This window comes from Epinephelus fuscoguttatus, linkage group LG18 (genome assembly GCF_011397635.1).
Source record: "Epinephelus fuscoguttatus linkage group LG18, E.fuscoguttatus.final_Chr_v1".
NCBI lineage: Eukaryota > Metazoa > Chordata > Actinopteri > Perciformes > Serranidae > Epinephelus > Epinephelus fuscoguttatus.
This window is the reverse complement of record NC_064769.1, coordinates 35,959,095-35,977,202: the sequence shown is the minus strand read 5'-3', so window position 1 is coordinate 35,977,202 and position 18,108 is coordinate 35,959,095. Positions and strand designations below refer to the sequence as shown.

The window sequence follows — 18,108 nt, the reverse complement described above, 5'->3', positions numbered from 1 at the left end:
GTTAGCCTAGCTCAGCATAGAGACTGAAAGCGCATGGAAACAGCTCGCCTGGCTCTGTCCAAAGTTTTAAGATGCACCTACCAACACCTCTAAAACAAAAAAAAAAAACTAACACCCAGCTTTTTTTTGGCAGCCAATTTTGGGTATGGGTGGTTGCAGGTTTTCAAACATGGACCCATGCAGGACTTAAGGTGGTGTCTTTAAATGTGTCTGACCAAAAGTCCAAAACTCAAATATGTTGCACAAAATCCTCACATCTGACAACCTGGAACCATCAAATATTTAAATTTTTGCTTTGAATACAATGATTAAAACAATTATTTAATAATCAAAATAGCTGTCTATGACTTTATTGATGGACCATGGATTATACAATGGCCAACAGCTGGAGCCGCGATCACATCTGGCAGCCTGCGCTAGCTCGACACGCTGCACCTAAATGCTAACAAATGATAAAACACGAGTGTTGAGCTTTAATCTCTGGGGTGGAAGACTTCAGAGCTGCAGGGGGGAGACTGGGAGCAGTGGGGGCGGGAGAAAGACTCTCTACACACACTTTACACTCTCATATTCACACACACTTGATTAAACAAAGTCCCCAGCATTGTTCAGCCTTCACACACGCATGAACACACACAGTTTTCAGGGTCAAACTGTGTGTGTGAAGCTGTGTCTTTGATCACTGAACAGCAGTCACCATTTCCTCCTGTCTTTAGTTTACGAGCTGCCTCAAACGCCCCGTCATGTGCGTGTGTGTGTGTCTTTTTAACTCATGAACCTGCTGTTGTTAGAGATCCGCCTCCTCCTCTCGTCTCCTCCTCTTCACCTTTTTCTCTGCATCTGTTTCTTCATCACCTCTCTGCCCCTCCCTCTCTTCCACTTCTCTCCCCTTTGCTCTTTTTCCTCACCTCCTCTTATCACCTCTCCTGCTCCTTCTTCTTCTCTTCATCCTCATTACTACTTTCCAGTTTTTGTTTCTTCCCTTTTCATCTTTTCTTTACCCCCCCTCCTTTCTGTCTTTCTTTTATCCTTCCTTTCTTCTTGCTGGGTGGATGGAGGTGAAGCTGAATGGCCTTATATTCACCAATATATGTATCTGCACAGTCTTCTGCATCATGTAGTTTTTTTTAGATGTATAAAACAATAAAATACAAACAAGACATATAAGAAATAAGCAATGAAAATTGAAAATAATTAGAAACATGATAAATATAGCAGACACTGAACAGACTGGAGGTCGTCCTGCTGTTTTTAAACACATAGAAAAATGAAGAATAGATATAATACGTAAGTGAATTATGTGTGTAAATGGTGAAATGTTTCCAAAGATAATTCAAGTCATGGAATTATTACAAGTCATTAAACGCTTTGGGGAAATCGCGGAATTTTGTTGTGTGTAATGAAAATGTTACAGCAATCTTTCGCAGTTAGCCTTCCGCGTAATGTAACATCACGACAAATGTATTTTCTGTAGCTGTCGAGGTACGTAACTGTGGGACGCGCCATTGTGTGGAGTTTTCTTCACCATCACGTACGTTTCTTCATTTTCTCAGCCTGTTCACTCTCTCCCCTCCTGATGCCAGTGAGCTGAAATTATTTTTTGATAGTGTTTGAAGTTGGGCAAGGAAAAATTGTTATGGGTCCTTGAAAAGTCATGGAAAAGTTTTGAAAATTTGTCCATGAAAATGTGCGGGGACACTTGATTTTATACATTTTGTGATATGCTGAGTATTGCAACAATATATATTGCAATTAATTAGCTTTTTGTAAAGCTAAAAATAATGTCTCTGAAGTAAAACTTTTGTCAACATCTGTTTGATCTGATAAGATAAAGGTTTCAGTCTGTTCATCTCACTTCAGTCACTTTACTTGCAGCGAAATGTAAAAATAGAAATTGATTATATTATTGTAGTAGGCTACCTAAAGTTTGATTTGTATTTGTAATATTAGTGATTTGTATGATAAAAATACTGATAGTTGGCGCTGTGTGATGATACGATATTGCCAAAAGAAACAAAAAACATCTTCCCATCCCTACTATCTAGTGGACACTTGTGTGAAAATGATACTGAATTCATCAGCTTCCTCTCCGAAACTGGTGATGTGGTTGCACCCAATGTTAAATGTCTTAAGACATGAGGACTGTACTTGTTAACAGAGCATTTTCTCTTCAGGTCAGGACGAGCAAATTTGACGTACTAATATGAACATAAAAATAGACCTAGAGCAAATGTTGCAAATGATGCGTATACGCCAGCATGGCTAAGCATCTTATTTCAGTCATTTTAATTGGAGCAAAATAGTGGACTGAAAGTGTATCTGCTTTTATTATTCTATTAAGCTGTCAATAGTTTAGTTTGTATTTGCAGTATTAACAATTTATATGATTAAAAAAATCATACTTGGTGTCTACGTGTTAAAACAGTATTTCCAGGCTAAATATTGTGATATAGCGCTGTGTCGTTTTTTTCCCTCCAACCTCGATTCAAAATGTTCCACTGTTCCAGATGTTTTTAATAGTTTATAAAATGAACCTTGCAAAAAACAAACAATTGGTCAGAATAAAAACGAAATAGGAGCTGAGAAAGATGACAGGCCTCTGTGATTTAAAGAACAGGAAGTGCAGGTTTTTAACAGAGGAGGAAAGAGAGCAACAGACAGAGGAGAGGAGGACGGGATCCTGGAGGTTAACAAGGCATGCTGGGAGCTATGTGTCATGGCTGACATGACAAGCTTGACCTTGGAGCAGGGCAGAACGCCTCCTTCTCCTCCCCCCCCTTGTCATCCACCCCTCCTCCACCTCCCTCAGCTCCTGCATCTCTCCCTTTCTCATTCCCTCGGCCGGGACAGCTGAGTTATAGGGTGTGTGTGTGTATGTAAAAGATAAGACAACATACGCAGAGCAGAATTAGCCAAATCTACTCAGCAGTTTATTCGAGACACAGTTTCGTAACTGTAGAAAGTTCTTACAGTGACATCATTTCCTCTGTGCAAAGTAATCCATCAGCCATGTGCAGCATATCGGAGCGCGCTGCACCTCATGATTTACATCAGGTGTCACTGCAGGAGGTGGCGTGTCCTTTATGTAGTGAGGCGGACTGTGAGGTGTGGAGGTCAGGGTGGCGGGTGTGTGATTGTGTAGCTCGCCTGACTCTAAAGCTGGAAGCCTGACTTTGGTCCTGTCACAGACCTGCAGTTAATAATATAACTGCGATCTTTCCCTCATCTTAAAGCAGCACTTCACTGCCCAAATGCCCGTTTGTATATCAGTTACTGATTGTCTGTGTCAGAAGCATTCTCGCCTGCTGGAAATATTCAGTTTGATTCAGCTCATGTGACTGAAACTGAACTGAGAAACAGAGAGAGCTCAGTTGTATGCAGAAACATCAGTCCGTCTTTTCGTCCAATCACAGCGAAGCATCAGTTATGTTTTAATTAAGTTCAATTAAGTTTTTATCACTTTAACGTTGGAGATGGATAATCAACCACCAGGCTGTGTATTGGCCTTCTGTCAGTGTGTGTGTGTGATATAAAGCCGTACAGAGTCATTACGTCGAGCTGTCGGCAGCGTGTGTGAGCAGGTTAATTGGAACATGATGCACAGTGTTAACCAGGATTAATCAATGTAATTACACACAGTGTAATGACAGTGTTTTCCTGCTGCACTCACCGCGTCCTCATCAACTCCTGTGTGTTGGGTATTTTTCCAACCCAAATGATGTTGTTTCTGAAATGTTTTTTTTTTCTTGCACAGGGAATGAGGCTGTGTGTGTGTGTGCATGTGTGTAATTCATTAATTAGGCTGTTTTCCCAGAGATTAGCCCGGCCTGGGCTCCGTTACCTTTAGTCGCTTCATTCATTAGCGCAGCATCATTCATTAACCCAGCAGCTAATGAAAAGCCACTCTTAATTGGCAATGGAGAGATAAAGGCTAAATGAAAACACTAAATATAGAGGGGGTGTGTGTGTGTGTGTGTGTGTGTGTGTGTGTGTGAGCGTGCGTGCGTGCGTGCGTGTGTGCGTGTGTGCGCACGCGTGTGCGTGCATTAATTCTCCAGATAAGGAGGAGGCCCACTAAACCTTTATTAGCTACTTAACCAGGACAGTTAGCCTGATGATGAGGATCAACACAGAGCTTACTAACAACACACACACACACACACACACACACACACACACACACACGTACACAATGGTGGGTGGGAGGAGTCATTGAAATACTACATAGTGCGATAGTGCTGAAATGGACCGACCACACTGCGCACACGTGTGTTAGTCTGCTCGGTAACACTTTACTTTAAGGTATCTACATAAGGGTGACATAACACTGTCATGAACCTGTCATGAACTTTATGCACATGTCATAAACGTTATGACTGCTGTCATTAAGGCATTCAGTTTTTGTAATGACAAGTTGACATTGTTTGGGTTGTCTTGATTATGACAACTTGACATTAATCAAAGTGACATTACCAGAAGATGTCTTTGTCATATGACAAGTTGACATTAAATTTGTTTGGGATGTCCTTATAATGACAACTTGACATTAATCAAAGTGACATTACCAGAAGTTGTCTTTGTCATATGACAAGTTGACATTAAATTTGTTTGGGATGTCCTTATTATGACAAGTTGACATTAATCAAAGTGACATTACCAGAAGTTGTCTTTGTCATGACAACTTGACATTAGCAACATGCACCTCTTTTATGACACGTTTATGACAAGTTGACATAATAATTATCATAATTAGATACGACACAAACTGGCTGGTGCATTGTTTTGTTAATGTCAAGTCGCTATGACAAAGACAACTTCTGGTAATGTCATCCTGGTTAATGTCAAGTTGTCATAAGGACATCCCAAACAAATTTAATGTCAACTTGTCATGACAAAAACCGAATGACACTTAATGACAGCAGTCATAAACGTTTATGACATGCACATAATGTTCATGACAAGTTCATAACAGTGTCATGTCATAGTTATGACAGTAGCTATGTTTCCATCCAAAAGTGATTCAAATCATTGGGAAATGCGCATTAAAAGAAATAGGAATCCTGTGTGTTTCCATTAAATGTACGGACTTTGGTGAAAACTACGAACTCGCACGAGTTTTCTGCAGAACCGGAAACAAAACAAGTCTCGCATTCTTCTTCTTCTACGTTTTCTGGCGGTTGGCAACCAGCTTGTAAATGCATTACCGCCTTCCCGACCCGGAGTGTGGATATCACCATGGAGAGAGGTGCGCTACATTTAATTTAATACGGTTAATTCAAACGTAACTGTTTCCATCCCCCATTTTGCGAATCAACATGTTTTCGAATCAACCAAAACCCGGCTACAGCGAGCGTATTTTAGTTTGTGCGAATGAGGGGATTTTAATTCGAATTTTGGCGTTTCCATCATAATTTTCCGATGCGATACTTCTTGATGCGCATCTAAACGGGCTGATGGAAACATGGCTGCTGTCATGTCACCCTTATGTAGATACCTTCAAGTAAAGTGTTAACATCTGCTCTTTGTTTTTTTCCATGAACACATGTGACAGAGTATTTCAGATCAGGCTGGTGGTCTGTTTCCACTGTTTATTTATTAAGTTATTCAAAAAGCTGTTTGATTCCACATCACACCTCTGTCTCTGAGGTACACACATACATACACATGCCCACATTGCTCTGGTCTTCCCTCTGTCTCATGTGACAGTACAGGCTGATATTTAATATAAATTAAAATGTTCTAAAATGTCTCTCTTTCTCCTCAGCTGGATCGACCACTGAGCCCTCCCCTCCAGCTCCGCCTCCTCCCGAGGCTCAGCCAATAGAAGCAAAGGTTCCTGAGGAGGAAATGGACGTCACGGATGATGACATCACAGCAGGTAGGGACATGAAATATGACGTATAAAAAAGGCTAATTTAAGTGCTGTATTTTGTGTTAAGATGTAGCAGGTGTGACATGTTGCATGTTGAAACTAGAGATGGGCGATATGGTCCAAAAATCATATCTCGGTATTTTCAGGCTGAATGGCAATATTCCGATATTCTCTACGAAATGGGCCACATGTTTAGTTGCGAGTCAAAGCCTAAGAAGTCTAAAGCAACTTACTGACAGACTCACTGTGAAGTGTTTGAGGGAGTTTGAGGTATAAAATGAAGGGTGTGTTTTCCCCAGTGACCTGTGGAGCCTCATCTGGTTTCATAGAGAAACATTAAAAGGTCATTTATCATTTATGTGCCTCTGAATTTAGGAGTTTTGCTCTGGTGACTCTGAGCGTAGGTTAATCATGGTGTCTATGTGAGTGTGTGAGTGTGTGTTTTAATCAGTGCCACACAGCCCATGTGTAATGCCAGTGTACTGTGACCTGCATGGTGTTAAAAGCAGTTTGGTGTTTAGTGTGCGCACATGCTTCCTCTCTCACACACTCACACACTCACACATGATAAGGTGAGAAGCATTTCTCCCCAGGAAACGACTCACACCTGCAGCACAGGTAGAAAACACACACACACACACACACACACACACACACACACACACGCTTTTCCAGTCCATTTATCTTTTGACACATTTTCCTGAAAGTTTAACTGTGACAGACACAGACAGGTAGATCCTCTCTGGTGACTACACTCACACAAACGTTATTTAAGCAGCAATTTCTATATATCGGTGATCACAATATGATAGTGGCATCATTAATGTATAAAGATCTGTATGAAGAAGGCTTTTGTTTCCTTATCATGCCCGTAAATGTTGCCTCTCTACATCTTCCTGATCAACATCATCTCTTTTACTCTAATAGATTCAAAAACCACAGAAAAATAAATCAGAATTAACTCCTGAGTCCAAAGGGAAATTTATATTCTGCAACAAAACCCTGCAGAAAACGGCTCCAACACTGTCTCACCATCCCTTCACCCTCTCTCCTCCCTCCTCCCTCCTCCCTCCATCCTTCTCTCAGACCAGTCAATATCGCAGATGTGTCTGACAATTTATCATTTCTCACAGCTCATTTTTCTCCTATTGACAGCAGTGTTTTTTCATTCAGTCTCTGCAGTATTAAATCTGTTAGCAGACGCCTCAAACAGAGAGCAGAGTCTGAGTCTTCTCTGCCGAGGAGGAAAAAACTCATCGAGTTTTAAAACTTTTCTGCTCTCGCTCTTTGTTTCGTTGTCTTTCTCCTCCATCCTTACTTCCTCTGTCGAGTCTGTGAAAATCAGGAATGAGGATGTACTGTTTTGGGAAATGTATTTGTGTTCTGGGTAACAGAAACAGCTGCACATGTGTAATTTGTAATATTATTAAAGGTCTACCCTTAAAGGTTATGCATCATTTCTGCAATAGCCTTTCGATGTAGAAACCAACAGGATGGCTGCGTGCATTGTGGCAGCAGGTCCAAGCTCTTCTTCGGTTATATTGCTACATGTGCCGTGTATTTGTAGGGATCTGCAATTTCACTGTCATCAAATAATGACAAATAAAGCTCTATCTACATTCAGTAATACCTCTATATATAGTAGTTTTATTGGTAGTGGCGGGGTCCGCCATTCGATGCTGGATTCAGATAGCTGCCTAAGTCCTGTGAATGGGTGTTATAAGTGGTTATCAGCCTCATAGATAAGGGTTATCAAGGCAAGTTACAGCGTCTAGGTTCAGGACGCTGTTATTAGCCCATTAAATGACCACTGCTCATCAGGAGCAGTTTTGTTTCACTTTCACTTTCGTTAAGTTTGGGCGCCAAAACTATGTGGTTAGGCTTAAAAAAAAGATCATGGTTGGGGTTAAAATAAGTATATTTGTTTTGTAACATGACATATAATAATGTAAGGCAACATGACAGACTTCCGTCCGTCAGTTAAATTAAGTCAGTGCTGACTTTGGGTTTCACACGGGACACAAACAGAGATCTCCTGGGTGAAAGTCCTGTGTTTTTTACAAAGTTTCTTACTGTCAAAGATACTTTATAACAAAAGATAACACATTACAAGCTATGCCAATGGTATGAAATAGCATATACTACTGGTATCCATGGGTGTGGTCTTCTCTACAGCTTATCTCCCCACCTCGTGTTGATGGATGAAATCAGATTCAAAACAGTACAACACAATGTACAGCACAAATTTAACGTTTGCTCCTTATATTAATGCTTGTTTTTATCTGTTAGCTTAACGTTTTTGATATCAAACCAGTACAAGATCCTATCAGTTCTCTTCTCTCCCTCTAAAATCAGTTGAATAATAATTAATTAATTAATTAATAATTATTTTGACGTTTGATTCACCGTTTCATGATTGACAGTTTAGCACCAACGGAGAGAAGAGATTCTATGGTGCTAGATCTTGCGAGTGTGATGCTGAGACAGAAAGTGTTTATTTTCTCTCGATCTGTCTCTGAAAAACGCCATTTCAGTGTAAAAACATTCAGAAGATATGTGTCTTGTGATAACTGTATCTGGTATTTACTCTGGTGACTATCACTAAAGAATTGGTTTTGGTCTGTACCAATGTTCACGCTTACCTTTTTTGGAATGAAAAGACCGCCGCTAATAGTGCCAATGGCGAAACCCACGTGACACAGATACATAAAATGACTCTTACATGGGCCGTCTTGGTTTATCAGTGGTCTCTGTTACTGTACTACGTCACCTGACTTCCTCCTTTGCTTTCTTTATAATAACTACAACCACTAGAGGTCGCTGTCTATCACAGCCTTTTAATGGGCTGGTAACGGCCTTCTGAAGCAGGTGTTTCAGGCTCCTTCTAACCCACATTTCTGAGGCTAATAATTAAGGGATAATGCCCTTTGCAGTGTCCATCACCAGTTTTTAATGGCTGACATGGAGGTGTGCAAGGAGGATGTTTACCTTCGCAAAGGTCATCAAAAAGTGATAATGGACACCTTGAAGGGCATTATCGCACTTATACCATGGTCACTTACCAAAGAAATAAACTGTAGTAATATTCTTTCATATTTTTATGCTCTTTGCAATCAAAATCTAGTTTTTCTCAAACCATAACTCTGTTTCCTTGGTAACACCTGAGGGTTTACCTGATACCTGGAACAATCATTACCGCCCAGTAAAGGCCCATTTATGCTCCCTTTACGTACGAAAATGTATACGTCTGTTTCAAACGATGTTACCGTCGCTGCCCACATACTTCCATGCGTCCTTTACGTTGGCATGGATGTTAACCAATATATCCACCAGGAGGCAGCCCAGCGTCAAAAGTTTATGACAACAACAAACTCAAAAACAAACATGATGACTGTGGAGGAGATATTGATAATGTACCTCTTGCATAAATGACAAAAACAGAGGCAGTGTTGTAGGAGGCGGTGGTCGGTGAGGCCGTTAAATACATCACGACTGGAGGACGGAGAATTCTTTTCTCAAGTACTGCCAATGAGAGAAATTGAATTGTTATTTCTTCTTCGTGTCTCACTAGAGCTACGTATCGGGTAGTGACAGCAACACTGCCCCCATGGTTTCCGGTGGTACTGCTCCGTTTGGCCCGTATCCGTAAGCTTTATGGAAACGTGCAGAAATACGGACGAAATGAATGCGGAGCACGGACAGAAGGCTCCGTTGAGCATAAATGGGCCTTAAGGCTTTTATGCAATGGAAACATTACTCACTATTCCAGTAAATAGGACAAACCGCTTTAGTCTGCTTGAAATCACTTAAAACTGAATATCAAGTGCAACACGCATACACCACTCAGTGTGTGTGTTGAGGAGGCAGAGAGGACAGGAGATATGTGGAAAATATAGGAAAACAGACAAGAGGGCAGGAAATGCACAAGAAGGATAACATAGGGAAGGAGAGGAGAAGAGGAAAGGTGGAAGGAAAGGGGGAGAGGAGAGGAAACAAAAGAGGAGGAGATGAAGAGGAGACAAAGGAAAAAAAGACAGATGTCGACAGCCACAGAATCACTTGGCTGCAGGCTGTTACCACGGCGATAGACTCATCACCTCAGTCTACTTTCTCCCCTGTCTCACACACACACACACACACACACACACACACACACACACAATTTAGGATGTGCAAGTGACAACAGTTGTTGCTTGGTGCCACAGCTGCAAAAGATCCCAGACCAGAGCTCGCACACACACACACACACACACACACACACACACAAGCAAACCTAAACCCGTGTGTGTGTGTGTGTGTGTGTGTGTGTGTGTGTGTGTGTGTGTGTGTGTGTTGTAATTATGTCCCTAGCAGTGTCAGGGGATGTCATTAGGATCCACAGCACCCTCCTCCTTACCCCCCCTCCATCCCTCTCACTTTCTCTCACACACCATACACACACACACACACACACACACACACACACTTCAATTTAGTTCATTAAATCTCTGTCGGCATTTGGCAAAACATTTTGCCAACACATCTAATAAAGCAGAGTCAGTAAAGCACACAGTGAATACATGAATACACTGATGATGCTCGGAGTGTTTCACAGTGACACTCAGACAGTTCTGTGTGTTATAGTTGATTCATGATGAGTACGAGTGTAACAGCAGAATAATTCCAGGGTTTAGTGTATTTTCTGTAAGAGAAAATTAACAGAAAAATATTTTTGTCATCTAAAGACAAATAAACATTACTGGGTGCATCAATTGATTCTAAATTATTCCCAAGTTTCATACAGTAAAGTAGCTCTCTGTGGCTCTGGAGGTCAAACTGTTGATGGTGAGAGCAACTGCCGGGGCAGTGGATATTTCCTGGATGACTACAGCTTGTCCTTGTTTATGCTGGGCAATGGATAATTCCTGGATGATTTAGGTTTGTACTCTTAGTAAAGGGGACAGCAGACTGACTGTTACAGTCCAACACATTCTCACTCTCGACTCGTCAAGTACTTATGCTCGGTCAGTAGCCCTACGCATCAAACTGTAACGCTCTAGGCACCCTTCCAGTGTCAGTTGAACGAGTGTCAATTAACCAGGGTGTGTACAGGTCCTTAACAAGCCTAAAAATGTCTTAAGTTTTCTTAGTATAAGGCCTTAAAAAGTCTTAAAGTGTCTTAAATTCAATTTTCTTGATATTAGGCCTTAAAAAGTCCTTAATCGTTTTAAATTAAGTGTTCTTGATGTAAGGCCTTAAAAAGTTTTGAATGTCGGGGCGTCGGTAGCGTAGTGGATAGTGCCGGCGCCCCATGTACAGAGACGATGCCTTGCTGCAGCAGTCGCAGGTTCAACTCCGGCCTGCAACCATTTGCTGCATGTCACCCCCCGCTCTCTCTCACCCCATTCCACTCTGTCCTGTTCATTAAAGTCAAAAGCCTGAAAAAATGATCTTAAAAAAAAAGAAAAGAAAAGTCTTAAATGTCTTAAATTAAATTTTCTTAATATAAAACCTTAAAAAGTCTTGAAGGCGAATCTTAAATTAAGTTTTCTTAATAGAAGGTCTTAAAAAGTCTCGAAGTGTCTTAAATTTAATTGTCTTGATATAAGGCCTTAAAAGTCTTGAAGTATCTTAAATTAAGTTTTCTTATAAAAGGTCTTAAAAAGTCTTAAAGTGTCTTAAATTTAATTGTCTTGATGTAAGGCCTTAAAAAGTCTTGAAGTATCTTAAATTAAGTTTTCTTATAAAAGGTCTTAAAAAGTCTTAAAGTGTCTTAAATTTAATTGTCTTGATATAAGGCCTTAAAAAGTCTTGAAGTATCTTAAATTAAGTTTTCTTAATTGAAGGTCTTAAAAAGTCTTAAAGTGTCTTAAATTTAATTGTCTTGATATAAGGCCTTTAAAAGTCTTAAAGTGTCTTGAATGATCTTTTTTTAATATAAGGCAAATTAAATTTTCTTGATGTAAGGCATTAAAAAGTCTTAAAGTGTCTTAAATTGAATTTTATTAATATAAGGCCTTAAAAAGTCATAAAGTCTCTTAAATAAAATGTTCTTAATATAAGGCCTTAAAAAGTCTTAAATGTCTTGAATTAAGTTATCTCAATATAAAACCTTAAAAAGTCTTGAAGTGTCTTAAATTAAGTTTTCTTAATATAAGGTCTTAAAAAGTCTTAACTTTAGCTTGGTTATATCTGTAGACACCCTGATTCATGCTCGTTACATGTGTCTTTTCAAAATAAAGTTCCGTCTTCACAGGAAATTCTCTCATTTCCACTCGTTAAATACAAGCATAAAATAACATTTAGGCAACAAAAGCACATGGTTTGGATTAAAATAAATATACTTGTTACTGACTAATGTAGCGTCATGTGACACGTGTCACTAGCATAGTATGCTGCACATATTAGCGCACTATGTTGTTGCTGTTGACTTGACTGTCTTTTGGTTTCACAGGCAACATGAACAGCGGTCTCCTAGGTGAAAGTCTTGAGTTTGTTTGACCCATCCACCTCCCCTAGACTCTCTAAAGCCTGAAAGCAGAGCCAAGAGGAGGTGCAGATGTCTAGTTTTCTCTCAGTCCACTTCAATTACAACATGCTCAGAGTTTATTATGGGATTTTTGTCCAGTGACACAATTAAACCTCACCTTCCTCAGCTTTAAAAGCTGATCATATCCATGTGGCCCAGTCATGTGGTTCTACACTAGAGGGAAGAAGAGCGTATCTCATCTCTGCCTCTGATAGAGGGGGTGACCTCGGGGAGGTCAAAGGTCCCTGCTGGACACAGCTCCATCAACCCCTCCCCCCTCACGTTCTCTGTGCTGCCAGGCGTTTTGTCTCCTTCAGGATTCAGAGCCCTGCGGACACAATCAGCTGATTCCTCCCAGCCGACAACATGCAGGATTAATCTATGGATAGATACCTGTGATAGTATAATTCAGCAGTATTATTTTCTGTTTGACATCAGTTCCTCGTCTTATTATTTGGGAGAAAGGACAGAAAGTTGTACCCTTGTGAGGGGTCCATAGATAGAGGTCAGAGGTCAAAGGTCAGGCTGACCCTCACCTCACAGTGTCATTAGCTCGGCTGTGATTCGGTTAGCTGAAACGCTAGCCTCCCCTGCTAATCTAATATGAGAGCCTGGAGGTCGTTTGGGTCAGATCACATTTCTCCTCAGAACAGATTGAACTTATGGAGAGATAAATGGTCCGAGCTGCGACTGTGAACGCTCTGATTGGTTCTGATGATTGTGTCTCTTCTGTTTTACACGGCGAGGGACCCAGCTGGTGTATGACAATATTATTATATTACAGACAGACGACTGAAGTTATTGTCCAAATGTTATTAATGTGCAGGAATGTATTTGTGGTGGCTCCGTACAGAAGCTGCAATATGTTAGATATTAGTACAGGACAGTGTATTATGGTATAATGCAGTGTACTGTGGTACCGTGCTTTGAAGCTCTAAAACTTTGAGCGCAGTTACCCCTGAAACAGGAGTCAAAGAATAATAGGAGGAGTGAGGAAACATTACAGGAGTACTACTTCACAACCTGCAACACCCGGTGATTTGCAGCATATTTTTTCAAATGCTGACACAGTTTTTAAAACAGAATGATGTCAAATTTCTTGCGTTGGTTCAGTAATCTTATTGAAATATACGGAAAAACTCGTTTTAGTCTCATTACCAAACAGACAAAAAGGGGCGGCTTCAGAATTGTTTGTTTTTTTGTAATTATTTGAATTACTTCTGCCAAGGACGTAATGTTTTCAGTGCCGTTAGTGAGTCTGTTTGTTTGTCAGCAGGTTAACAGATAAACTGCTGGTCCGATTTTCACGAAACTTGGTGGAATGGTGTCGCATGAGCCATGACAGAACCCATTAAATTTTGAGTGGATCTGAATCTCAGGGCGGATGCATGAATTATCATTCACTTTTGCAAAAGTTGCAATATATGCGTGCAACTTTTACCTCGGACGTCATTAGCAAACATGGAGGTGGCTGAGCTGAAATAGCAGTAAATGAGTTGAGATGTTAGAGACTGAGTAAATAACTTTAAAGCCCAGTTAAGACCAAAGATTCGTGATGAGAAAAAAACGTTTTAGAGCATTGCAGAGAAAAGTTGCAGCAGTGTGAACTGGCCGGTCTGAGCTCGAGTCAAGCCTGCTGATGATGCACCTGCAACTCTGCTGTTTGAGAGCGTAAAGTTCGTCACCTGTTTCAACATCCAGTTGGCTTGTATTGGCGTCGGCAAGTTAAGTTAAGTTTGCCCTTGGCCTTTTTTTCATAAGTTAATGACTAAATGCAAAGATATAGAGAATAAAGGATATCTGAGCAAGTAGCTGCGTTTCTTATTCATTTTTGTAACGTATACTTTACTTCAGCCGATAAAGTGAGAGGTATTCTATAATGAAATACTGATTTATGCGAAAAATCATTTAAACTTAAAATATAAAAGTTAATCATTTTTGCAACACTCCCTGTTTGAAGTGTTTTAGGTCAGTGCTTACTGAAGCCCCTTCTACACTGCCAGAATTTCGGCAAATGTTGGGCTGTTTTGCCGGCGAGCTGCGAGCGGAATGGCGAGTTGATCTGAGGTGCCCAATTTTCCGCCTCGTAGGGTAGACATATTGGTGGAACCCTTTTAGTTTAAACAGACCGAGACGGCCTTCTGCAACAGGAGGAGCTGTTGATGACGCCACACGTGCGAGCCACTGGCGGTGGATAAACAGGAAACAGCTGATAGCAGGAATTAGCGAGCAGCTAGTAGCAAGAGGGAAACACAAACCTGACAGACACTGTAAAGATGAGCAACTGGGGAGACAAGGAATTGCGCGCCCTCCTTGCCCTCGCAAACGAAGAGGCCATTAACTGTCAGATGACGGGGACGGTGAAGAACGGGCCGACTTACGAGAGAATCACCGAAGGACTGACCAGCCGCGGCTTCCCTCCCACATCACTGTTTACGTCACACGCTGAGCTACACGTTTTGTTACTTGCTCACGCCCCCCATTGCCCCGAAAAAGGCACATTCTGTATAAACAAAAGTAGGTAGGTGGCATTTTGCTGTACTCCCTGATTTTGTTTTTATACTGCCAATGCTGAAAAAAGAGTGATTGGGCTTTCCTGCAAATTTGCACAACTCCTGTTTAAAAAGGGCTTGAGTGAGAATTGTTGCCAGTGTTGTGATCCAACTAGCTGAGACATGATGTGTTTTGGTGTGAGTGAGTTTTGGAGGTGAGATTAGCTGATTGGCCAGGATGCATGTTGCTTTTATAGACTCTACGAAAAGTGCAGAAAAAGTGGCTTCAATATTCACAGATGCTTGTTAGCGATCGAAAGAAACTATAATATGAATAACTCATGTTGCATTATCGATATGTAAACATAGATTTTAAGTGTACTGAGGATCAGGATGTCCCGTCGATATGATTTAATATTTGTACCTCCTCTCCTCTAACCTAAACATTTGATCACAGCTCGACTCACATTCTCTGTGTCACACACACACACACACACACACACACACACACACACACACACACACACACACACACACACAATCATATGAACACACATACACACCTGTCTAATGGTTGAGTGGATGGTGTGATAATGTGCACATGACGGGGGATGGGCAGAGTGTGTGTGTGATTGTCTGCGTGCGTGTGTGTGTGTGTGTGTGTCAGGGTTTATGAATGTGTCACAAAGATAAAGCGCTGGCCTTGGGGTAGTAAGTGTGTGTGTGTGTTACAGATGGGCAGCCTGCTCATGTTCTGAACACAGACGTAGATGGAGACTGGTTTACTGACTGGATTTCTCGGTCAGTGTCCGAATGCCTGACTGTCCGTCTGACTGAAGGAATAAAACCACTGATGGACTGATGGTTTTACTAACTGGTCTGAAACCAAACTATCTCATCTCCCAGTTACAATTCTATCACAACCAGCTACAGTGTGATGGTTTGACTGTGTCATTGTTTTTCAGTCTCAACACAGCACACAAGAGTCCGCCAGTTCATCTAGACAAGACTCAGAGAGGGGTGGTGATTCATAAATACACTCTCAGCCAATCACGTCACTGGTCCCAGTGCTCTAGAGGAGCTGAGCCAATCACAGCGAAGCATGACAAGGGCTTTACAGATAGAAAGATGCTCTCTGAGTGATGCAGGGCAGCGAGACGTCAACACACAACACCTCAGATCTGCAGCCAGACAGATGGTGTGGTTTTTTTTATCAATGATAGAAATAATAATAAATGTTAGACATTGACCATATGGCCAAAATACACCGCCACTGAGCGGCACACGTCAAAACAGCCACCCCTGTCATCCTGCAAACCTTTGATCAGCACCACGGACAGCAGCCGAAGCAACACTGATCTAACAGCCTGTTCTGGACTCAAACCGCCACAGCCTGACTTCTTACAGCGGCAAAAAAATCGCCTTCTTACATGAGCCCCTGACAGCTTCTGGACCTCGCTATGCTGCACAGGGTGCACCATCAATTTACGCCATTGGTGCAGACACTGAAGAAGTTATTGATATTGATAGTTGATATTTTATATTTATTTTGAGCATGTAAAAATAGACACGAACATATTAGCAAGCAGACAGACAGAGAGAAAGTAATATTTACTTTGATTTACACACCTGAAAAGGAGTGGGAGGACGTAAACACTTGATTTGATTTGCAGGATTAAACTTGTCACTGCATGTTGCAGTTAGAGCTCTGATCTGATGTATTGATATAATAGAGTCAGCTGTGAAATCTTTCTGAAATGATCCATCATCCTGTGATAACTTGACCCTGCTGGGTTGATAAAAGCATTTAAACTGCTCTGTAAGATTGTCCCTTATCGTCTTCCGTAGTCCTCACCTGCCTCGCCTCTTACTCCTCTGCCTGTGTGATGTGAAGATAATTTTCTTTTCCCTCTCACTCTAAGTTGTAATGCTTTTCATTTGGCGGAGAGTAAATCTGATTCTGTCAGATGGCTTTGATTCATCTGTGAGCGAGAGGAGGGCGCGACTAAGCCGCGGTGGCTTTAATAAAAATAATTCCTTCTTTATGAAGAGGCGGTGCGATGGAGGCCGTCCACTGTCTCTGCATTAGGGAAATTACCATCCAGAGCCATTTCTCAGACCGCTCCATTAGCAGCACGAATCTGACAGCCGCAGAGTGCCGAAAATATTGCTTGTATTAAAAACCTGTCGGATTGAAAATTAAACTGCAAAACAAACACATAATTGATAAGAGAGGAGAGAAAAATAAGACCTCAGGCTCTTAGTATTGCCAGTCTGTGCCTTCATACAGCAGAGCTGAATTATGAAGTGGAGCAAAGTTAATGTGATCGGGGGAAGATGTCGCTGCATCACTGTTGGAGCATAAAGGGAAAAATAAATGAAATGTTAGAATGACTCACGAGTCGAAATAATTCTGAGTAAAAATTATGAGATGTGAAAGTGAAATCCAACCCCAGCTCTTTCTGCTTGGTGTTTCACCTTGCTGTATTTGCAATTTTTTGTAGTTTTCCTGTTTGACGCCTGCTGCTTTCAGTCTGTCACTGGAACACTACGACCTCACCTGTGCGTTGTGCCAAGGAAAACATAGCATAATAGGAAGAAAATAATAGAGTCTCTGCAGATAAATACACCACCACACACTTTTTTATTTTAAGTTTTTTACTACTTTTTAATGAGTCTTGTTTTTTAATTTCTTTTTTTATAAACACTTATTATTTAGTTTATTTGCATGAAATTATAATAAACAAAATTTATAATCCTTTGCAAAATAATGTACAATACATAGTTATAAGGAGAAAGAATAATTAGTAGGACCTCCAACGTAATGATCGATGGTCCAAAACAGCTAATAAGCTACGATAGCTTCCTTAATTTTCTCTCCACTTCTCTGTTTACTTAAAGATGAAAACTGTCAGACTGCTTACAATTGCTGCAGGGGGAAAATGTGTCAAAGTTCACCAAAATTGTAGGCTACTGAGAATCTTCACCGACATGTTTGCATGTTAAATTTGTCTTTTTAAGCGAATCAACGGATCGCTGATTCCACTGGCAAGTAAGTCATTTTATGGAGGAATTTTGTCATTACGAATGCTGATGTGCCTTAAATAAAACACACAAATCAATGCATATGCAAAACAAACGTTACTAACAGTTTATGGCAGTTACATTTGTACATTTCATATGTTTCATATTTTCTTAGTTTCCAAAGTGACGTAGAATATGAGCTGAATTTTGTC

At 40.8% G+C, this 18,108-nt stretch overlaps 1 protein-coding gene across 3 annotated transcripts in view; it reads left to right on the top strand.

The window, feature by feature from the left end:
* Window positions 1–18,108, top strand: part of LOC125905548 (WD repeat-containing protein 7) — a 141,960-nt gene that overhangs the window by 66,652 nt on the left and 57,200 nt on the right. For all 3 annotated transcript variants that reach the window (XM_049603566.1, XM_049603567.1, XM_049603565.1), the window contains one exon: window positions 5,765–5,878. In XM_049603566.1, the coding sequence (XP_049459523.1) occupies window positions 5,765–5,878 (114 nt within the window). The remainder of the gene's footprint in view (window positions 1–5,764; window positions 5,879–18,108) is intronic.